The 23,494-nt window shown below is 44.4% G+C and overlaps 3 protein-coding genes across 4 annotated transcripts; 1 reads left to right on the forward strand and 2 right to left on the reverse strand.

Moving 5' to 3' along the window:
• Nucleotides 1-307: 307 nt before the first annotated feature.
• On the reverse strand, nt 308-12,402 carry TXNDC12 (thioredoxin domain containing 12). Its single transcript, XM_030496019.1, has 7 exons — nt 11,555-12,402; nt 9,280-9,340; nt 3,112-3,164; nt 2,357-2,430; nt 1,746-1,815; nt 1,573-1,656; nt 308-1,153 (listed from the first exon to the last, which is right to left on the reverse strand). The coding sequence occupies exons 1-7, from the start codon at nt 11,643-11,645 to the stop codon at nt 1,074-1,076; spliced, it is 513 nt and encodes a 170-aa protein (XP_030351879.1). The 5' UTR covers nt 11,646-12,402; the 3' UTR covers nt 308-1,073.
• KTI12 (KTI12 chromatin associated homolog) lies at nt 5,301-8,858 on the reverse strand. The gene has a single exon (XM_030496018.1). It carries the CDS (start codon nt 7,187-7,189, stop codon nt 6,191-6,193), a length of 999 nt encoding a protein of 332 aa, XP_030351878.1. The 5' UTR covers nt 7,190-8,858; the 3' UTR covers nt 5,301-6,190.
• On the forward strand, nt 12,198-22,065 carry BTF3L4 (basic transcription factor 3 like 4). Of its 2 annotated transcripts, XR_003992881.1 has the most exons (7): nt 12,198-12,407; nt 13,597-13,660; nt 14,514-14,627; nt 17,049-17,250; nt 18,589-18,648; nt 19,546-19,694; nt 20,080-22,065. XR_003992881.1 is itself a non-coding variant. In XM_030496020.1 (6 exons), exons 2-6 carry the CDS (start codon nt 13,607-13,609, stop codon nt 19,590-19,592), a joined length of 477 nt encoding a protein of 158 aa, XP_030351880.1. In that variant the 5' UTR covers nt 12,198-12,407; nt 13,597-13,606; the 3' UTR covers nt 19,593-22,061. The 2 variants fall into 2 exon arrangements, 1 of the variants encoding a protein (XP_030351880.1); XM_030496020.1 differs by having other exon boundaries at nt 19,546-22,061.
• Nucleotides 22,066-23,494: the final 1,429 nt, after the last annotated feature.

The following is a 23,494-nucleotide window of genomic DNA, read 5'->3' on the forward strand; positions in this document are numbered from 1 at the left end:
GCATCCTGGGCTGCACCAGGAAAAGCGTTACCAGCAGGTCAAGAGAGGTGATTCCACTCCCCCTTCTATCTTTTCAGTTCCAGTAGATAACCACTAGGAATTACCCTGCCCTCAATGATACAGGTAGTATAATAATGGCTGTATTGTAATTACATGGAAAACCAACTGGTGCCTTTTAATTATAAGAAGGAGAAACATTCTCCAGCTCATTCAACATTAATAACCATTGCAACATAAACAGAAATATATTCCCCCTTCCTTAAGCATGGAAAGTGACGCCCTTCACCACAAAACACTGTCTGCAAGCTTATGTTTAAAAAGGTTTAATTTTTCACCCAGGTACAAAAATACAGTACAATGTGATGGCAAGGCATTCGCCAAAAAACATTCAAAGAATAAAAGGGGAACCCCCATAAAGCTTTAACATAACCCACCCTCACTTGATAAAACAATCTAAAGGTGAGTGCATAAGGAAGAAGTTTCTGCCCAAAGGCAAATAAAGATGAATCACACACAGTTTTACACAAAAAGATGTTTGCAGAGCTAATATTTTCACATGCTACTTGGACATTCATGAAATTTATTCTACTTGGCTTAGTGGCAGAATTAATGGTTTGGGATATCTGGAAAACACCTGACCCAGGAACATGCTCCATTCATAGGAATCCCCAGTAAAAACAATGGGATCATGTAATACCAGTGAGAAAAGAGGGATCCAACCCTGATTAAGTGTCAAAATGTTGGCTACTTCTAGTTACTCCAACCACGCTGTTTGTCTGCAGGCAATGTTTTGCCCTACACTCCTCCCTTTTAACACCCAGTATCAACGGTTGCTCAAACACACAAACTGATGTGTTTGCACATTACCTAGTTGCAAATAACCATTATGGTACAAACTGCCAGGCAGAGGAGATAACACTGTAACTGATGCATGTGTGTGAACTCCAAACGGGGTTTAACCTAACATAGTTGACAGCAGAATTATGTCCTTCAGTGCATCTACATTCTTGGTCTGTTTAATCATTTCCTTTTAGAGTTTTGAAGTGATGGAAAAGCATCATTCAGTGCATTCATTATAGTTCATCTCCCAGGTGTTTTTGTTTGAAAGCATCACCTGTTAGCTTCTCCTGGGCCTCCTTCATCCCTTGGACAACTGAAAGATTAGAAGAAGAGATATCAGCTATTAATCTCAAGATGAAAACGTCAAGGTGAAATGGTGAAGCGTTTTCAAACTACACAGTGACAGAATGTAGGTTTACAACCTTAACCTGTGGGGAAAACAACAGCCCTGCACTCTTTTCCCAACTATTTGTAGCTGAATTGTACGATTTTTCCATGCCACAACTGGAGACAAAGTTTAGGTCCTGTAGACGTTCTAGTAGGTATTAATGTGAATCATGATTCTGAATGTGGTTCCTCAAGGCATAAGAGAACCACTCACTCATGTTGGATCTAACAGCTCCCACTTCTGCTGTGAAGCAGCATAATTTTTCTCCACTCAGAAATGAATGTGTCCCCTCCACCTGGAGTTTCGTCTCACTAAAAATGCACGTCAAACTCCTTTGCACATACCTTGATCAGCATTGGTATAGAAGTACTTGTAGCTGGGGTTTCCCTTCTCATTTATGATTTCAGGGTGGACTTTTCCACTGGGGTCTATGAAACAGGAAGTCAAACAAGAAATTTAGGTGGTAACAACAAGAGCACAGTCCTGTGAGTGGATACAACAGCTCTGGATGCCTTACCCATGAAAAGGATTCTGGGAATGTAACCGCCATCAGGACTAAAGGCTTCATCCTTTGGCTCTTCATCATCCTACCACAGCAAGACAGAAGAGAGGGAACATATCAGCAAGATATCTAACAAAACACAACACTCATTTTAAAGAAACAAGCTACTGCCTTCAGATTCCATTTACCCTGAGCAATTTACGTCTTGAACAGACGCTAAGTAACTCCACTCTCACAGGAGAGAAAATTATTTCTACCTAAACAAGTATAATTTGTGAAAATAGTATTTTCTTCTGTTCTGCCAATTTGCATTAAACACTCCACTTTGGTGTAGGAATGTTTGATATGTCAGGAGAGAATAAATATAAATCCCTTTATTGAGGCAACAGAATGACACAAGGTACAAGCTGTTAGAGACAATGGCAGAGAGCCAGGTTTAGAAACACAATTAAAATAACCAGACTGAAGAAAATTCTTCTTAAAACAGCTCTATCAATCAATCCTGAACACCTATTCAAGAGAGCAGGATTTAGGATGTGCACAAAACAGGATGCAAACAGTTACATAGGATTCCAAATGCTTAATTACTAGGCAGTAACATGGGTATAAATCAGAGAGTGGCCTACCTCAAGGTTGACCATAACAAAATTGTGGGCAAGTTCAGAGATCTCCTTGGATTCAGCAAACTTTGGCTTTAAAGCTATTGAAGAGAGCAAAAGAAGAGGTGTGTAAAGGCAGTGGAAAATATTTCAGGTTTTCAGGTCAGCATCAAAATCTCGACTTCCTTCCTCCCTCTGGAGAGCTGGTGCTTTTCAACAAACAGTGAGTAAATGGAATGTATGTATCCATGGAATAAGCACACTGTTCCAGCCAGGCGCAGAACAGCAGGTAACTGAAGCACCCCTTGCTGGGCAGCCATATGATGAAGTCTGGCCAAAGACATATGAGGTCATATTGGAACCAATGGAACAGAAGCAAAAAGCTTCCTGTAAACCACTATTCTCACTCAACCTGCTCACCCTTTAAGCTTAGCCATTATGCCCAGCTCGCTTGCCTGTGACACTGAGACACGAAGCCTCTCCTCCAAAGGACCACCAGCTGAAAGTAAGGCAATTTACACTGAATTCTTGAAGGTCAGTCATTCTGTCCCATTTTTTACAGCCAAGTGCAGTACTACAGATGTTATTTTGCTGGCATTTAGGCATGGCTGGCTTTTGGCAGTGCTAACAGCGAAAGCAGTGCGATATTATACTGCTCTAAATGAAATACAAATACCATGAGCTGCATTTCGAATGCAAAGTTCATGTTTCTCGTGGTTACATGCTTGGTATACAAAAGCTCACTGCAAATTTCAGCAAGCTCTAGTATTAAATACACTTACCTTTGCAAGCGCCACACCATGACTTGTGGATGATAACCATAAGGGGCAAACCACTAAAAAAAAAGCAAGTAAGCAAGAAAATTGTCAAAGAAAGCTTATAGTTGAGCATCTAAACCAAATTCATGAACAATTTAACAGTTGAGATGTCTACTAGGCTAAATGTAACCGAAAATGAGAGATGTAAAGAATGTGTTCTAAGGCTGTCTTGCAAAAAGTTTTCCTAATCTTCAAAGATGTATAATAATAATGTATTATAACTGGCAGCCAAAAACTGCTTGTGGAGAGGAAGAGACTTTCTCTTTGGAAAACTTGCTCCTATTAGGTTAGATTTGCTCTGATCCACATCTGGTCATGTTTTTTACTGGAAGTGGTTAGGGACGCCAGCTGCTTGAGAGATCTCAGGATAGATTTCCATGTATCCACCCCTCTCCCTGTTACGGCCTGTATCTTTCAGTCACCTCTCATGACCAAGACCCTCCACTGAGCAGTAATCACAGTAACCCAGCAAACCCCCTGCCTGCCAGGCTGTGTGTTAGTACACTGAAACAGATCTGTGACAAACGTGACAAGTGCCAGGACTGAGAAGGAATGGGGTGGTGGCTGTGTAGAACTGCAGCCTAAACAAAGCACAATGCAAAAGGACCCAAGTTATTCTTTATTATTCTCTCTCTTCCCAAAGAATTCACTTGACCCCTACTACACATGCTACCCAGAGGTTAAGTTTCCATCGCCCTGAGGTATGTTTTATTTAACCTTATTCTTCAAAAATCCCTTTAGCATTTCACCTTCTGACAAAGACAAGCTTACCAAGTTCAATTTCTTTAAGTTCTTTTATAATATGTACAGGCTGTATTATATGATTAGACAGAGAGGCCTTAAAGACACTAGAAATTCCACCTATTTCCTGTTGTTAGTGCTGGTGAGCCAGTGAATCCACCATTTCACTGCTTCTGACTATTCTGCATCAATTTTACCTTTCTAACAAGAAAGCAGATACAACTGCTATTGCAGTAGTTACTAATGAGCACATCCAGGTAGTACAACACTTACCTCCACACTTTCTGCGCGTGGAAGTCCTTACTAACACTTTCATTGCTTCTACCATCCAACAGTTGAACTGGTGAATGAATGCTGACTAGGGTAATAAAGTAAGGTGAGACTAAGAACAAGGAATTGGGAATCTCCTCCCTTTTCTCTTACCAATAAATCCCTTAAGCTATGGCAAAATATCCAAGGGAAGCTGGTAATAATGATATAGCTTCCAGAACGGTAGGAGCAGCCTAAAACTAGGTGAAGGAAAGGAAGGAATCTAGAGAGAACACACTGCATGGATGCTTCTTTCAGGATATGCCCAGCAAAGCAAACTGTAACCTTTCTGCTGTGTAAGCTCTGTCACCATATTAGGGGTTAAAAATAAAGTAAAACTTTCACACATGGAAATTAAAAATGCCATTGCACATAATGGCAACTACATTAATTACGAGCAGAATGTATGCCTTTTTCTTTAGCTGTGGATAGATGTGAAAGGAAATCTCTGCTCAGCAGCAGTTACTGCCTTCAGAAGCAGGAAAGGGTGGAGGGGAAGCCATTAACATTTACAGGAGCTCGAACAGAAGCCATTTATAATTAACCAGTATGTTACCATCTTTACATAGGGCTCTGTTTGCAGTAAGGAGCAAGAATACACATTTGCCTAGTAAAGCTTGTATTGCATCAGCATCCTCTCCCTGATGATGAAAAAATACCCTTTTTTTTCATTGTTTCCACACAATCCAACATGATTTTGCCTTTTTCTTGAGGAGGGGCTGATTTAAATCTGGAAAATACACATTGTTCTTATCAAGGATAAGCGCTTCATGTCAGAAGAGTTCAATCATCTGGTAATCGGTGCTGCAGCACACTTTACACAGATAAGTTTTCAAAGCAGATTTTAGATGGAAGTGCTCAATCCTGAAACACCAACTCTTAATCAGTGAGAACTCACAGAAGGTTGATATACTGCATGTGTTTTCTCAGCTTTATTCACTTTAATTTGACTGGTAAAATAAACTTATTTACATCAAAGCGTTTTTGTAGTGATTTCTCGGTTCTGCAATGCCTAAGTCCACCTATGTCAGATAAAGAGCCACTGTAACTGAAGTAACCCTTCCTGCCCCACTTTACCATTTCTTCCCAGGTAGCACTACACATGCCATGACAACCAACAACCACAATTTATTAAAATGGTGAAGCATCCACCAGAGAGTGACAAGTTTGTATAAGCTCTGTATGTGGTACAGCAAAGACCGGAATTATTTGAAACTAAGCACAAAACTAAGTCACCTATCACAGCTGGTACAGACTTACGGGAGAGTTTCACCCAGAACACAGTCACTTTAGCACATTTTTCCTACAAGAGCACTCATTCTTGATAATTAGCATTTTAAAGGTGTTTAATGATGACCTTGCAGAGAAAAGACATAGCAGGTTATTTCAATGAAATAGTCCCACAGGCAAATTAAGACTTTACTCCATTTAAGGCACACATTTTATTGTTAAACCTGAAACAGAGAGGTCTGAGTTTACTGAGACAGCACCATTCTGTAGTGCAGAGTCTGCAAATCTATCTCTTGGGTTCAGTGGGATTTCTTGATACAGTCACATCCTAAAAACACAGCCTGTTCTAGATCTGAAGTCTCTTCTGCAGTTTGACATCATCTGGAGACACCCTTGGAAAAACAATCTTCTTATTCAAGACATACACATGCTAATACACAGCGGAAAAGTCTTCCCTATGGTCACCACCTTCTGGGCTTCCATGTTCAGATGCTATTTGATCACTGGGGTTTACATCTCCATAGGAGACTTCACTTGCTTGGGGATGCAACAGTAGCTCTCCTTTTTGAAAGATGCAAGTGGGGAGAATACAAAGGGATGGGGGACCTAAATTCCTAAAGGGATTCTCTTAGCAGTACATCTTGCTGCAGGGACTGGGCATCATCCATCTCCCCAGAGCTGCTGATGCGATAGATGGGGCCCAGGCTCTGAGGGACCTGTGGCTGGAAGCCTGCGTGACCAGACCACGGCACAGATGGCAGGCTCACTGGATGCTGCGGCTCAGGTACTGCAGGAACATGCCGGCCAACTGGGGCAAGTTTTCATCCCTGGGCTGCATCTTGGTGTAGCTGATGAACTGCCTCCGCAGCCGGCTCAGCTCGGCCATGCTCACGGGCCGGCTCAGCACCAGCCCTTCGGCGACACCGGGGACACGGACCAGCTCCCCGGGCTGCGCCCCACTCCTCTGGGCGTCCATGACGGCGGCCAGCACCTCCTGGGTGACACGGTCGAGCTGGTGGAGGAAGCTGGAGGACTGCAGGGGCTGGGTGCGGGTGGCGCGGTGCGGCGGCGGCGGGGCGCTGTCGAAAAGGGCTGCGCGGATGGCGGCCAGCGGCAGCGGCTCCTCCCCGTGCACCGTGAACAGCGGCCGGTCCCAGCGGTTCTGCGGGTCGGGAGCTTCGAAGGGCGGCTCGTCGGGGCCGCCCGGGCCGCCGGCGCAGTGCAGGAGGCAGCGCGCCGTGCCCGCCTGCCGCGCCGCGCAGTACAGCTCGTAGCGGATGCTCCGCAGCTCGTTACCCGCGTCCACGATCACCACGTCCCGCCGGCTCAGCAGCCGCTCCACCTCGGCCCGCAGCGCCGACCGGCCGCCCTCCGCCTCGGCCACGACGTGCGCCTGCCGCTCCGGCCCGCCCAGCGCCGCCCGCAGCTCCGCGGCACGCCGGCTCTTCCCGCTGCCCCGCCGCCCGCACAGCACCACCAGCGGCATCCCGCCGCCATGCCGACCCGGACGGGCACCACGACTGCTTCCGCCCGGGTCGCTCCCCGCCCCGCCATGGTCGCCCGGGCAACCGCGGCCTGTGCGGGCCGGGGAGCAGCGGGCTCGCGTGGAAACCCATCCCGGAGCGCCTCGCAGCCCCCGGGCTGGGGTCCGGCACTGCCCAGGGGCGAGCGCCTCAGGCGGCCCCGGGTGCGGGGATCGCCTCGCCACAGCCCGAGGCTGGCGCAGGGACACTGTCCCAGGGTGTCCTGATGAAATCGCCATCGCACTGCGGTTACCCCACACACCCGGTAGCTGTGTGAATGCTGGGTCCTGCACACAGCGAACCTAAAACCAAGATGTCTCCAGCATCTCTGACACATCGCAGAATTGAAATAGACGTCTTGAAACCTCCTAGACCCCTGGATCTGATGCATCTCACTTGATGCATAACAGATAACTTCATACCAGTTTTCATCTCCTGGCCTATGGTCAGATTTCGAGCAAAAACCTGCTTTTTAGGTTTATCTTTCATTTAGGTTTTATCTTATTTTTATGTTGTTGTTGGGTTTCTCCCAATCCTTGAATTCAGTAACACTCAAACGCTGCCAAACTCAAATCATAGAATCCCAGACTGGTTTGGGTGGAAGGGACCTTAAAGCTCACCCAGTCCCAACCCCTGCCACAGGCAGGGACACCTTCCACTAGAGCAGGTTGCTCCAAGCCCCTGTGTCCAACCTGGCCTTGAACACTGCCAGGGATGGGGCAGCCACAGCTTCTCTGGGCACCCTGTGCCAGCGCCTCAGCACCCTCACAGGGAAGAATTTGTTCCTAATATTTAATCATACATATAGGCATATATCTATATGTAAAATATAAATCAGCAAGCAGCTCTGTGTTTCTTTTCCAGTGATGAAAGGAGAGATGGGTGCATTACACCTGTCCCCGGCTGCGGGGAAACACTCACCCTGCCTAAACCTGAGCTCACCATCCCTCCCTCCTCCTCTGTCTCATTTTACAGCTTCTTCACCTTCACTGCAGAGCAATGCTGCAGTTATTCCTGCAAATTCTGAAATCATTTTTTCTTTTTTGTACAAGTATATCAAATAAGTGCTAAAATACCCACTAATAAAATCTTGTGAGACTTCTGAACTGTACCATCTGGGTTAATTTGGTGTCTAGAGTGTAGAACTTGCCAGATGGATCCGTTTGAGAGCAGTATTTAACTAAGCAGCAAACCTGGAAGGCACCATGAACTTCTGCTCACGCCAGCACTGTCAGATCTAGGGTATACATTTTAAAGTATGAGTAGAATTATAAGCACACGATTTTCTTTCTCACATTTTAACAAGAAACAGAAGAAATTCTGAGGAAAAAAATGAATCTAAATGTCTTTTAACCTTTTCATAGGGACAGTGTTCTTTTTAGAGTTTAAGTTTAACCCAGAAAGGTTCTACTTAAACAACTCACCAGTTCACTACTGTTTGAAACTCTCCAACTTTTTCTGCAGATGCTAACAAAATAATTCTCTCATCTCACGCTGAGGTCTCGTCTCTACAGGCACGCTGAATTTTATAGAAGTACTGTTATTCGCACTGCTGAGTTTGAGGGGACTGAGTACTCCTAAAACATGTGTTTGTGTGGTTAGAACCAGACCTTTGTTTACTAAATACTCAATTATTTTCTTCTCATTTCAAAAACACACCAGGACTTCCATCATTTAATCACACTGCAGTGATTAAACCACGGTGGTGCTTCAGCAAAGTTAACAACACTGTATTTTCTCTCTAATAAGCTATAGGGATCTGAACAGTCTCCTAAAACACCTTCATGCTTGTTAATAATTACTATTTTCTGTGGTTAAATTTAGGATTGATACAGAACCACGTCCAGAGGAGGCCACAAAGATGCTTGTACGGCTGGAGCACCTCTGCTATGGAGGCAGGCTGAGAGAGCTGGGCTCAGCCTGGAAAAGGCTCTAGAGAGACCTTAGAGCAGCTTCCAGTGTCTAAACATGCTAACAAGAAATCTGGAGAGGGGCTTTGGACAAGGGCCTGTAGGGACAGGACAAGGGGGAATGGCTTTAACCTGCCAGAGGGGAGATTGAGATGAGCTCTTAGACAGAAGTTCTTCCCTGTGAGGGTGCTGAGGCGCTGGCACAGGGTGCCCAGAGAAGCTGTGGCTGCCCCATCCCTGGCAGTGTTCAAGGCCAGGTTGGACACAGGGGCTTGGAGCAACCTGCTCTAGTGGAAAGTGTCCCTGCCCATGGCAGGGGGTTGGAACTGGAGGAGCTTTAAGGGCCCTTCCAACCCAAACCATTCTGTCATTCTATGATTGTTTTTAAAGACACTTCTCTGGATTTATAACTAACATACCTGGCTGCTGCCTCTTTCTTCCCATCTTCCAGTGTTCTCCAATGGATATGATCTCCAAAACCTGCCAGAGAGAAGGGTTTATAAATTTACACACAATTTGCACAATTTACCATGTCAACCAACAGAGAAAATCAGTCCAACCCTTAAGAATATTTTCAACTCATTTTATATATTTTTTTAAAGCCAACTGTACTCCCAGTCCTGGAAAGACTTCTACACATACTTACAACCTACATAGTCTTATGAGGAATCCCACTGAAATTAATTAGCAAAACCATACCACACTCATGAATATTTGATATACATGCAAATGACACCAAAATCCCTTAAACAGAGATTAATATTCTGATTATTTCCCATTCATTTTCAATCTGTGAACACTTATTAACTGATTAGTGACAAATTAAACATGTCAGCGTGTGGCTTCCGAACTCCCACTGAATGTGAACTAAAGGAAGACTTAAAAATTCCTAGGCCAACATAACATTAATTGCTCTGAAACTCTGATGCTAAGTATTAGTGAGGATGATCTCCAAGAGTAAGGAAGAACACCATTACACAGATTTCTGTTACAGTGACTGAATGACTCAGGGAATATTTTATCCCCTATCCAGATAACAAATCTGTTGTGTCAGTTGAGATAATGGTGAACGAGTGTACATTTAACAACTGCAATACAGGGACCACCAGGTTTTTTGAGCCTGTAGCCAACACAGCATATGGCCAAAAGCCACATGGAGAGCTGGGACAAAGGAGTTCATAGGGAAACTCCCCTGGAAGACCTCAGAGGTCTCATGGCTCCAGTAATGCGGGGCAATGCTGGACTACCAAATATCAGCTTTGGCTTTCCCCTTCCCATTGATGAGGGTTTGGATTAGTCAGCAACCCCCAGATGCTGAGATTTTGGGAGCTACACAGGAGCCACAGACTCTCCATTGCTGACACAGGGGAAAGTGGACATTGTCTCCAGTAGACAACTATGGCAAAGAAGCAGGAGAAAGCCAAAAGCAGGGTGAGCAAAACCTCGTGACACCTTAGCTCAGCATCCGGGAGGCTTGAACAGTTGGCACAGTATTTTTATTACCTTATCTTACACCTGCTATGAATGACTGTGAACACACATGACGCAACACAGCAAATACTGAGTTGTGCGAGCAGTAAGGTGGGGATGCCTTGTGCATGTCCAATCACACGTACCAGCTGCAGAGGCAGCTTCGGACACCAGGCTGTGTTTGCACCCGCGGTACGCAGCAGAGCAAAAACCAGCTGCATTAGCAGAAGTCACGTTTACTCAGAGTACCGACACGTCAGCTATTTCAAAGGCCAACATGCTCCCTGTGAGGGTGCTGAGGTGCTGGCACAGGGTGCCCAGAGAAGCTGTGGCTGCCCCATCCCTGGCAGTGTTCAAGGCCAGGTTGGACACAGGCTTGGAGCGACCTGCTCTAGTGGAAGGTGTCCCTGCCCGTGGCAGGGGTTGGGACTGGGTGAGCTTTAAGGTCCTTTCCAACCCAAACCATTCTGGGATTCTATGTTAAACTAGGGAAAACCTATTGTTCTTGCTAGGAAACACTTTCTGAAAGCTTTTCTTTTTTAAACTAAACCCCACTTTGTGGTGAGCTTCAGCATGTTTTTAGAAGCATTACACATCACACTGAGGAGTGTTTCTTTTGAATGAAAGTCATCTCTGAGGAATTAAAGCAGAATGGCTGAGATCGCCACCACAAGGCTTTGCTCTCATTGATCGAACTGTGCTACTACCGGCCCTGAAGAGGAAATTTATCTATCTCCAAGACGGTCTAAAGCCACCACCCGAGGTGAAGCTCGGGGCCCTGGCACAGCCTGCCTGCACAGGCTATTAGACATGGCAATTACACAGGGAGGCCTGGGCGAGCCAGAGGAGAGGTGAGGAGCGGTCACGAAGGAAAAGGGAAGCCGAGGGCGGGAGAGCAGAGCCATTCATCGCCTGCCAGGACCCGGCGGCAGCGGCCGGCACAGCCTGGGCTGTGCTGACCGGGCACCTCGTCATCCCGCGGGGCGCGGGGCACTGAGGGGCCGCTCCCCGAGTCCTCCCGCCACGGAAAAGCGGGACCTCTCCAAAGGGAAACTCCTCGGGAACAGACCCCGACGGCAACGATCGCGACAGGACCTTCAAGGTCTCCCTGTGCACCGCGGCGGCACTGCCAGGCCGGACCGTCCCCACCACCGCCCCGCGCTCCCGACCCGGCGCACCCTGACAGGAGCGGAGAGGAAAACCCGAATAAAACATATGTCTGACCCTTTCCGAGCCCTTCCGCGGCGGAGGCGGCGGAGACCGCCAGCACCAGGCACAGGCAGAAGATGGAGGCTGCGGCGGGCTGAGCCTTCATGGTGTCGGCGCGGGCACCGCTACGGCCCCTAACCTTCCCGGGCAGGACCGCACCGGCTCAGGTGGATTTTTTTTTTCCTCTCTTTTCTTTTTTTCTCCCTTTTTTTAAAGCCCAGGAAGTGATGTGATGCGGATGTGGGCGGTGCGATGCCCCCCCCTCGGCTCCGGGGTGCCGGGGCAGGCGGGACGGGGACTGATTCTGGAGAGGGGGATCTCTCCTCGGTCTTCTGAGAGGTGTCAGCCGTTTCCCTCTCGGTCAGAGGAGCTCAGCTCCGCGCAGGCAGCCCAGGCTGCTGGGGCGGGAGTACCTCAGGCACAGCGGGACCGCAGAACCGTGGTTACCCCGGTGGGAGCAGGCAGCGAGGGGCGGGCTCCGGGTTTACCTTCTCCTCCCAAATACACGCTTTGTCCCGCTACTTTCCAGAGTTGCCCAGCCGGTTGAGGACGGTCAAACCGACCGCAAGCACTTGTGTGTGGAGAAGGGCGCGCCGAGGTGGCGCGTCCGGACCCACCGCGTCGCTGTTCGACGGGGTTTGGGTCTGGATCGGTCCACGGGGACTACAACTCCCAGGAAGCACTGCGCGCGGTGTGCGCGCTTTCGCGCCCTATATGCAAATATACCTCCGCGGCGTGGCCAATCCTCGGGCGCGCTGGCGCCGTCACGTGGCGCGGAGCTTCCTTTCTCTGTGCGCCTCTCTTTCCTTCTTCGGCCGCCATCTTGTTCTCACCGCGTGTTGGGCTGCGGAGGAGCCGCCGGACTCAGGTCAGACCTCCCCGCGCCCGCCGCCACCGCCCCGCCGCCGCCGCGGACCCCGCTCCGGTCCCCTGCCGCTCCCCGGCGCCGGGCGCCGCCGCAGCTGGGCCCAGGCCCCGTCGCATCCCTGCCCGCCGCGCTGGGCCGTGGCGGGGCCGCGGGCGCCGGCTGCTCCCCGAGGAGTGGACGGGAGAGCGAGGCCTGGCGCTGCGTGGTAGGGGCCGCCCTGGCTCGGGTGGACGGCGGCTCTCCCCCGGGGCGGCGGTGCTTGGCGGGCGGGTTGCAGTGGCTCAGAGGGATGGGGCCTTGATTCCCCGCCCGCTCCCCGCGCTTTGGGGGCGGCTAGCGAGCTGCTCTGCCGGCCCCAGCCCCTTCTCCCGCCGCCCCGGCGGAGTCCCATCCGTGTGCTGATGCCCATCAGCCGTGCTGCGGCCTCCATCCCCATCGCTTCCCCGCACAATGCCCATGCAGAGAGGCTTTCCCCTTCATCTAGGGGATCACCGATGATTTACTGGGGCAGAGGAGCGAAATGTCCTCCTTGCGTTGGGAGGCTTAAGGTGTTTTTCCACCCGTTACAGATTTTTAGGCCTTCTAGCTTTTAAAGGTCCCATCTGACTCGATGGATAAGCCACTTGGTCGACTAACTTCCCAGTCATTGAACTGGATGAATAGCAGCCAGAGGTTCATATAGAAAATCTGTGAAGGTGTGACCTTTGCTGAGTTTGGAGCTGGCTTATTACCTAAAAATGTCAGAGATTAGTTATTGGGAAATGCTGTTCAAAGTCGTGTAGTGATGAGTCTCTCTCTGGGCTTTCTTAAAGGTATTTGAGGAGCGGTTGTGCTGTACGTGCTCGTTTGGGTGTGTTCTGAGTCAGTAGTTCATTCAAATGGTTCCAGCAGTAAACTGACTGGGAAATGTACAGCCAGTACTGCAGACTGATGCAAAATGAAACGTGCTGCTGGTTTGCCTCATTGTGGTACAGACACTTCAGCTAAACATACATTGCTGGACCACTTCGTATTATTTAGGTGGTGTGGCGTTAAAGCCTTTTGTTTATGTGTATTAGTTTGATGCAGTGTTCTGGTGATTTTTCTCTTAAGTTTAAAACCCCACTGCAAGGCTGAGTGCTTTTAAAATGGGCTGTGAATGTTTTTTCTTAATATTTTGGTGGTTAACTTGTATCATCTCATTTTTCAGTCACAGCAATATGAACCAAGAAAAACTGGCCAAGCTTCAAGCGCAGGTCCGAATAGGAGGAAAGGTAAGAAAACCATTCAGAGATGAACTGTTCCCTGTAAGTTACAGGCTGAAGGAGAAACATCTCTGAAGCCTGTTTTACAAAATACAGGCTTTAGTTCATAGAAGGGGAGGAACACTGGTTTTTTCTGTGATCTGGATCATAGTACTGCTACTGAAATGCAATTTTCCTTGAGTTCACAATTGCTGGATGAGTAGTTTCCAGCATGTAAGCTTGCTTTATAATTCAGTGACTTGTTGTGACCTGTGAAAGCTCAAGCTAAGCTTACCTGTTAGTTGTTCCAGTTCTGCCATTCTCCTCTCTCTGGTGGGGAGTTCCTCCCTTTGTGCCAGCTCCAGGGCTTATCTGACTTTGCACTGAGGTTCTTTTCTCTGAGCCAGCAGGTAGCTAATATGACACACAAACAAAAGCACGTAGTTTTTTCACTGTGGTGTTCATCTCCTAACCACAGGCGGGGTTGTACGGAAGTTTGCAGAGTAGACATTCCAAAATTGCTGTCTATGGAACAATTACTGGGTTACAAAAGCATCACCTTTTAAAATCAATGTATTTGTGCTTCATCTCGGGGGAAAAAAAAAGTTATTTCTTATAAATTGCTTAATATATATTGCTTAATAAAAATAGTTTGTCTAATCTGGTTTGTAGGAAGGAAGAACACTGTGGTTTGGTGTCTCTTTGGTCTTTTACACTTCAGAGAAACCTTAACGTTGACACTGACAGCTAAAGCTGTAGGTGAAGGGAAATAAGAGTTTTCAACTACAGAGCATTCTCATAAGTTAAAAGAGAGCATGATACGGCTTTAAAAATCAGTGTTGTGTGATTTTTGAATGTAGCTGACTTGTCTGTTCTTTTCCAGGGTACAGCTCGCAGAAAGAAGAAGGTGGTGCACAGAACAGCTACAGCTGATGACAAAAAACTTCAGAGTTCCCTCAAGAAACTGGCAGTAAATAACATTGCTGGCATTGAAGAGGTAGAGTGATAAAACAAGTGTTTCCTGTTTGAAACTAAATTCACTCTATTGTTTCGGTGGTGTTTTATAACAACAGTTTGCTCTTCCCCACAAAACATCTGCTTACTGATAGGTAAAGTTATTTGATCGACTGTTGTCTCATTCATGTTAAGACATACATGCCTGGAGAAAGAAGGGGCAAGGTTCTGCTCGCCAGGTAGAGGTTATAGAAGCCAGTAAGCTGTTTGTCATGTATGCACCTTGCATTCATTGCAGAACAAAGTTTCTCTTGATTCTTCACTTGAACTTGATTATCTACTCTAGAGAGCAGTAACCACACATGTACTGCGCAGGCACATTTAAAGCGAGAGTTGTGTGGTGCAGAATATAAAGAAAAGCTTGAAAATACCTGGAGTAAGGACTTGTGAGTCTTGTGTTATCAAAATAAGGCCTTTTTACTGCATGAAAATTGCTAGAATTATTTGTCATGGTCACAGGAGGTGATGTTTCTTACAACACAGCACAGACTCTACAGAACCAGCTGCTTCTGTATTAATGTAATTAGGAATAGAAGTGATTCAGATATTCCTCCAATACTTCTATCTTACATGTATAAAATATGAACTGAAACACTGATATTTTCCATGACACTGGTGATGGTGATGCCCATGGGAGGAGGAGGTGTTCCTTCATGATGAACTCGATATTACTCTTGCACTTGGTTAAAGCAGCACAATATTTAATCTGTGATTAATTAATTTAAGCAGGATTGCACGGTGCCCCCAGAGGTCACTTGGTGCATACCTCCCTTCCAAAAGCAAATCCGGTGTAGAAGCCTGGTTTGCCTGTAAGTTTTCATACCTCTGCTACAGAAACACTTCAGTTTGTCTGTTTTCTTAAGCTTGATATGTATATGCTGAGTTATACAAACCCGGAGACACAGGTTTTCTCTGCATGTGTGTTTGGGTGGTTTTTCTTTCACATAGAGGATAAGATCTTTATGCAGACACAGTTACTAACCATTCTAAATGTCTCTGTGTGAAGGAAGATAATGCAATGTCCTTCTACCTTGGTACATAATTGCAGTATGTTGTATCCAGGTGGACAAAAGTTGACCTTGGTATACTTTGTGTAGGTGGAAGAGTTGGGGAAAGCTGCTAATGTTGAGTCAAACATTAGTAACACATCTGTGTGGTTTTTAAGAGGCTTTTGAGTAAGAGGAAGACCATGTGTGAAGCCTTTACTGTTTTCCTCATGTGCAAAGGACAGGACATCCTTTAGTTTTGCAGGAAAGCAACACCTGGTTTTCCTGTTCAAAATGTATTTTGAACTCTGCTGCTGTGTGAAGATTGGTAACTTACATGGTTTTCTATTTTAGATCTCTTCTTTTTCCTCTAACTTCCACTAAAAACAATGCTTGAGAGCTTTGTCACATCAGTTTATTACTGCTGCTTGGTTAGATGGGCAGAACTCTCTTCTTTTCTGACAGTTATTTTCCACATAACCATTTTTTATCCATGCCTGAAAGAAAAACCTTTTTAACTCCCCATTCTGTCTTCCTTTAGGTTGAAAAAACATAGCATAGGCCCATACAAATATGACAGTATAAACTTTGACAGTAGGAGCAAAGCAGGCTGCTGTACTGGCTGTGAAATTCAGTTCATGGTGATTCAGAAGACTAAGGAAGAAGAAGAGAGCGGGATCACTGTACAATGTCCTTAGTTTTGAAAGAGTCATCCTGGAATTACTGGGCAGGCACAGAAGCCTGTTCCAGTGCAGTTGGTACATAATCCTCCAGTTCAGTGTGTGTATACGTGCAGGAAGCATCCTTGCCTCGGGCAGCTTCAGCAAGTAGGCCAGAGAGTGAGTCTTGTGCCTTTGCCAATTCTGCCGCAGAAACAATAATGTTTCCCTGATAGGTGTCACAGATTGCTGTGAATGGTGATGGCTTAAACTGATGTGGCAAGGCTGGTCTGGTAGAGCTTTTAGTTTGTAAAGAGTCACCGAAGAGCTGAGGGCTTTGTGGGTCTTTTTTTTAACCCTAGACATGCCTGATATTAACTTTATACCTTAGAGTCTAATAACCTATGTATGGTTTTTGCCTTTGTTTAAAATATAAATGAACTGTGTGATACATACAGTCCTTGCAGATTTATTACTTGGTATTTAGATAAGTATTTTATGAAGGAACCATAGCTCTTTAAATTCTACCTTTTGATGTAGTGTGTACAAACCCATACTTTACCATTAACTTATATTTTACTTCCAGTTTAAGCGGTGTTAACTCCAGATGCTTTTGTCATGGTTATATTATTCTCTAGGAGGAGTGCTAGTCTTTTTATATCGTTTAATATTAAATCTAGTCTTGAATTAATAATTTCTCATGCTTGTTCAACGAGATGCTGCAGCATTTTGGTGAATGTTGTTAATATATTCAAACAGGTGAACATGATAAAAGATGATGGAACAGTTATTCACTTCAACAACCCCAAGGTTCAAGCTTCCCTCTCTGCTAACACTTTTGCAATCACTGGTCATGCAGAGGCTAAACCGATCACAGAAATGCTTCCAGGCATCTTAAGCCAGCTTGGTGCTGACAGCTTAACAAGTCTCAGGAAGTTAGCTGAACAATTCCCAAGACAAGGTAGGTCTCTTTGGAATCTTTCATCACCGATTTAAAGAACATAGGAAGTATTAAAAGTTTTAACCCAAATTTGACAGCAGTATTTGTGACAGAGTCATCAAAAGCATATATGCTTTTATTTATTTACCACTGTTTTGGAAATACGGGGAGGGGGACACTTTCTGTCAGGCATGCTGTGATTCCAGATGTACAACTGTGGATGATAAAATATTTGGGAAAGCAAGTTCCCATTTGTACTCCATAAAAACTCAATAGATTCTTTTTGTCAGGGAATTGATTCAGTTTTCTTTGTTCATACAAAACGTATTTCCTCTGTGGATACAGAGGAAGAAATGTTCTTAATCTTCTTCTCTATAATTCCATTTGGAATTAAACCAAGACTTATCAAAAATTAATTAAAAATCAAATATTTGATTCTTTGTTCTACTCATTTTAAAACCATTGGGGATCATGGTGTGTATCTATGTATGTGGTGTAACTATTCTGTAAATTTACAGTTAAGAAAAGGACTCTGGGGCCAGTTCCAGTTTAGGCTGTTAGCGCCATTGAAAAACCTGGACATGTTGCAGTTGTCTTTATATGGAACTGGAAAATACACGCGCTGTTCTAATGTTTTCAACAAAGAGTTATTCCTTCTAAATCAATAATTTTAACTCCTGTATTTTGTCTTCAGAGTTGAATTGAAAGTAAAGGGTTTATTTTTTCCTTCTCTACTAATATGCAAAGTACCTTTTAAAATTTAGAAAGATGGATCCTCATAAGCGTATTTCTTTGATACAGCCTTGGTACCAATAGCTATTTACTGTGCTTTTTAAGCTAGTACAGGAAGTCAGACCAATGAGAAGTAGTACTTACTTATTTTTTAAGTTCTTGCATTTCTCTACATTACTCGTAGCATGTCTGTGACTTACAGAGACCAGGGTTGATGCAGAACCCTCGATAGGGAAATACTTTTTCCTACAGTTGTAGCTCTTTGGTAATTGAATCACATGATATGTTGGTCCCTGACTGGTACCACTTTATCGTTGTGTTGAAACACACGACTTCAGTTAAAGATTGTCATGTGTGTTTTTTCTGTGTCATTTGATCTTTTGCTAGCCCTGCATTAATACCCCATAGCATTTGAAAATGGCTCTGCTAATACTGTGGTATAAGAATGTTCACAAGTAGGCCTTTTGGTTATGCTGCTTGCTGTTGATACCCAGTCACTGATGTGTTTGTCACTATTGGGGGCTGGGGAAATGCCTTCCTTTTTCACGTGTGTGTTGGTTTTATGTTGTTGTGTGATTGTCCCTAATTCTGTATAATGAGAACTCGGCACCAAATTTCTTTTTATAGTGTTGGATAGTAAAGCACCAAAATCTGAAGATATTGATGAAGAAGATGATGATGTCCCAGGTAGGCACATACACGTTTATACATCTGTTTAATGTGTAAATATTCATGCATTTAAATATTGAGCTCTTGATGATACTCCTCACTTGCTAAGAGAGGCTTGATATACTGAGCAGCATTAAAACATGACTCTGGATTCCAGGTTTTGAAAATATGTTGATCTTGTGCAAATTGTTTTATTCTTGAGTGAAAACAGGTTAAAATACTTTCAGTAAAGTTGAAGAGGTCGTCTAAATACCCAAAGAGAGTTTTAGGGCTGCAGAATAACACAGTTGGCATCATCATCAGGTTGTCTTTAAATCAGTGTCTGGGCTGGGGGTTTTTATTTCTGTTGTAGAAGAACCAAAGCTTATGTCAGTGTCTGTAAGTTTCTCTAAATAAATATTGCAAGTTCTTAATTTGTCAGTGAATAACTGGCTGTCAGTCACCACATTGTACTATATCCATCAGGATGGTGTATTAGCTAAAACAACAGATGGGTGGGCCCAGAGGTTCAATTACTCATGCTCTGGCACTGCCTTGTTTCTTTGTGACCTTGCATAAAAATTCAGTTGTCTCAAAATTCTCTCCTTCCTGGAGTACAGCAGTTAATAGGTGCCTAACTCAGGTACTGATGGCTCAGGACTCAGCAGCAGCCAGTAGAGCACCTTTGAAAATCAGATCTTTATCCATTCATGTTAGAACTTACTCTCTTCTGAGTGTTCTTGCATTTTTATTTCTTTGTGGGTGTTAAAACAAACTGTATTTTCTAAAGCCCTTTGCAATCTGCCCGCTAAAAAATGGTGTTTGTAAGTATAGTTGAGAACTGCTTAGCCTTTCCTGTAATAGATGCATTTTCATTAAACTTATGAAGGTAATGTTATTGGGCATCACTGCACTGAGTATCTTCATCTCTTTCAGATCTCGTAGAAAATTTTGATGAAGCATCAAAGAATGAAGCTAACTAAAACATTCATAGTTCTGGAAGCTGGCATGGACTAGATTTAAGAAATCAGCTATGTGGTTCCAAAGTTTTAAAGAAACGGAGAACATCATCTGTTAATAGTTCAGTAATATAAATATTTTGTATTTTTATGATGCTGTTTGTTCAGCATTTTCTGTCAGTTGATTTTGCATTTTGCACTTACTCCCAGGATCTACTCTTTTGGTCAAAAAGAAATGTCAGTGCAGTTTGAGGGGTGTGTGCATGTGCGTGTGTGTATGTGTGTGGGTGTACGTATAGTGGAGAACAAATTGGAGAACACTTATTTAACCTTTTCCCCTTTTCCTTTGGCAGTAGAAATAAAATGGACCTTCAGCATTGTTTCTTTTGATTATCATGGAATAGTGCACGGAAGGTAGTTGAGATGGAAAATTTTGTCCACGTTTTGTGACCTGAAGGCATCACACCATTAAAACTTGGGTTTAATTTGCTGTTAACTATTGTACTTGCAGATGTTTCTCATCCCTGTCGCACTGTCCACGTGATACTTGCTATCAACCCTGTGTTGATCCCACATGATACTGAGGACAAGCTGTTTTACTGGCTTGTTTGGTACAGTAACTTCTTAAACAAGAAAACTTGGTCTTGGAAAAGTGTGCTTTTTTTTAATATACCTTTCTCAACTTTTTCTTTCTTTGTCATCTCTTTAACCTTTTGAGACAAGCTGATGTTTGACTCCTTCCACATAGGCTTAGCAGTGTGTTCTCCTCTTGGTTACATAGAGCATTCCCCATGTCAAAAGGAAAACGAACACCTTGGTTGTCTACTATCAGGTCACTTCCTAAACTTGGAGGTCTAGTCAGTAACAGTCCAGTGCACCAGTTTTGCACAGTAACAGATTTTCGCTTGAGTAACTTCAAGCTGTTCTCTTGGCATGACTGCATTTACTAGCAGCTGATGATCCATTGTCATTCTTATGGCACTAGGAATGAAATGCACCATGTGAGCAGTGTTTAAGGTGGGAGGAAGAAGTTGTTGACATTTTGCCTTGCCTCCTGCTGGGCAGTTTGTGCAATGACTGGCTCTAAAGGGATTTATTTTTTTTGCCTGTAACTTACCTTTGCCTATAACCTACCTCTAGGTTTGGTGTCATCTTTGTAGTAGCTTCTTAAAAACCAGAAATGCTCCTCAGGCATAAGGAGGACATTAGGAGGTATTGTTGGTACAGTGCAGTATTTATGACCTTTCTTTAAAATGCTTAATGTGAACCCGTTTTCTCGGAGGCTCCTTCAAGGTTCTTGATGTAATGTGCTTTACAGTATAGTTAGACATCATTGTAACCTGTGTCAAGGGCAGCTGTGGCTTAACAAAGCCGTTTTCTTTCCTCTACATCTGTCACTTAACTATGGCTTAATTGGAACATATCAGCTTCTTACGTAGGTTCATATGCTAGAGAACTGTAAATGTACACGGTAAAGAGTACATGAGTTCTGGTGACACTATCAGAAACCCACGAAAGCAGAGCTGTAGTGGTTCGTCACCTGAACTCCTCAGTTTATTTTATAGGCTTTATTCCGTTTTTCCTGTTGTTTTATATACTACATGGATCTTGCTACAAAATAAAGTAACAGTACAAAAGAGGAAGTGCTCCCTCTTGTGTGTTCTCTCCTCTTCCCACCACTAGTAGCTGATGGATGACCGGCAGATGTGGCAGCTGTTTCAAACAGCACAACATCCTTGCTGACAGTGACCGAGGAAGATACACGCAGGGCTAGGGAGGATCCTGTTAGAGCTTTAGGATGTCACACTCCCATATACCCACTCTCCTATTTTCCCTGCCATGTTGAATGAAGCTTTGGTTTGTCGTATGTCTAATCTTAAATCGGCTGCAGATGCATTTGTTCTGTGTTTAAGGAAGAGGTGTCTTCATTAAATGTGTGCACAGGCATGCTGAACTGTTTTGCTGCCTTTGCAAGCTCAGAAAGCAAATGAGGGATGCTAAGAAACAGGTATTTGCAGTGTTCTTCCATTTGCTTAAGGGGCATGCGTAAAGAACATTTCGAAGTAGCAACTGTACTGAGTTCATGTATAGGACATCCCCTCCCCTAAATACTAATCAGCCACTGAAAATTTGTGTTCATTGGTTTCTGATAGAGGAAGTATGTCAAAAGTCATTTTGTGAGAGATTGAGAGTAAGCATTGGAAACAATGGTTTGTAAGTTTATATAGTTGAACTTTCCGATTCCTACAAAATACTCGTTTAAGTTTTGCTCTTGGTCATGACAATTTACATGTTAAACCCTCACTTTTTCCTATGTTTGACAACCAGTAAACTAACTAAATATGCTAGCTGATGTAGTTATATTATCTTCAGTTTTTTCACTGTATCTGGAAACAGTCGACCACTTATGATTTGCTGCTGGAAATACTAGAGCTTATCAATCATTAAACTGATTTTAATTAAAAGTAACCCATCAAGGCTGTTGTGGGAAAAGCTCTTTCTCTTTGTATTTATTCATGGTATGACTCAAACAGTGTTCGTACATACTGATGGAAATGCAAAGTTACTGAAAGTAGTTCTGGGGAGTATTGGTGCAATAAAAACTCCCTGCAAGAAAGTGAACATTAAAATGTTCTTTGCTTGGCTTGAAGCATCATAACCACTGTACTTATGAAGCTCTTGAGCTTACTTGCTCGCTACTTAAACACTGCTGACATATAAAAGACACTGGTAAAGATTAACATACTAAAGAACTTGGCTATGATTTGAGAATAGGAAGATAGAGCAGAAAGTAAGTTGAAACATCTCTTGCATCATATGCAAGAGAATCAAAACTGAATTAATGAAGACCAAAGAATTGAGAACTTGGCAAATGTGTAAGATGGTAGATGCTGGTCTTTCTGTGCTGGCTGCTGGTGGATTTGTGTTAGTTCCCTGGTTTATAGGTGGGAAATCTGGGTCTGGTTGGCTTCTCCCACGTGTGTAAAAACCCCTGCAGTTGTGGTGCATTTGCTGTATGGAAAAAAAAGCTCATGTATGTTAGTCAGTGATGCTGGAGACCTGGTACTGAGTGCTGGAAGGGGATTTCTCGTGCAGCGCTCAGTAAAAAAAGTAAGTTTGCAGCTAAGAGTGTTGGTAGGGTGGAAGGAGTTGATACAAACCCCACGTGTAACATACAATACAGACCTTGAGGGGGGGAAAAAAGGTGTGGGTTTGTTTTGAGGTTTTTCTTAGCTTTTGTTATGTAGCAATATTTGAAGAATGCACAAGAATGATAAGGATGAGTTTAGAATTGCTGCTGAAGTTTTACTGAAATATGTTGATAATTCACCAATATTTGTCAACTTCCCATGGGAACAAGGAGTTGCTATGAACTCCCTTCTGCCAGGATCTTCATAATCAGTGTTTTGGATTTGGTGTGTACCAAATGAATACTGGAGGTCTTGCAGATGATTTAATGACAGAGTATTGATTGACCAGTATGTTGCTGTTAACTGAGGAAGTTAGCCCAGTAAACCTGCGCTAAGCATAAGAGATGAATTCATGCCTCTACTGAGGAATGTCCCAGGGAGGATCCTCTTGAGTTTCCTTGGAATTGGACTGTGCTGCTCCAGGCAGCAGGGCTATACAGAGGGGCTGAGCAGACTGCCCTGTAGGTGGAGGTGAGTGAATTCTTCCACTGGCAGTGAAGATCTGCCTCTTTTTATTATTCAAAGACAATGCTGGTTTGTTCAGTAAAGTGAACAGACTGTTTTGGAGATCAAGATTACACTAATTAAATGATCCATGTTTTGTACTGGAGCAAATGAAGTGGTGCAGAACAGAAGCACATCACAACTAACAGCCTCAGCAGCTTTACAAAGGTGACAGCAGAAGCACAGGGAATGGTTATTCACATTGAGCTCTTGGCTTTCCCACCAAGTAAT

This window comes from Strigops habroptila, chromosome 8, assembly GCF_004027225.2.
Source record: "Strigops habroptila isolate Jane chromosome 8, bStrHab1.2.pri, whole genome shotgun sequence".
Taxonomy (NCBI): domain Eukaryota; kingdom Metazoa; phylum Chordata; class Aves; order Psittaciformes; family Psittacidae; genus Strigops; species Strigops habroptila.

Coding starts and splice junctions, on each gene's coding strand:
- BTF3L4 (XM_030496020.1), top strand. CDS start 13,607: ATGAACCAAGAAAAACTGGCCAAGCTTCAAGCGCAGGTCCGAATAGGA. Junction 13,661..14,513: donor AGGTCCGAATAGGAGGAAAG/GTAAGAAAACCA, acceptor GTTCTTTTCCAG/GGTACAGCTCGCAGAAAGAA. Junction 18,649..19,545: donor AGAAGATGATGATGTCCCAG/GTAGGCACATAC, acceptor CATCTCTTTCAG/ATCTCGTAGAAAATTTTGAT.
- TXNDC12 (XM_030496019.1), bottom strand. CDS start 11,645: ATGAAGGCTCAGCCCGCCGCAGCCTCCATCTTCTGCCTGTGCCTGGTG. Junction 2,431..3,111: donor ATGGTGTGGCGCTTGCAAAG/GTAAGTGTATTT, acceptor TCTCTTCAATAG/CTTTAAAGCCAAAGTTTGCT. Junction 1,657..1,745: donor TCCCAGAATCCTTTTCATGG/GTAAGGCATCCA, acceptor CCTGTTTCATAG/ACCCCAGTGGAAAAGTCCAC.
- KTI12 (XM_030496018.1), bottom strand. CDS start 7,189: ATGGCGATTTCATCAGGACACCCTGGGACAGTGTCCCTGCGCCAGCCT.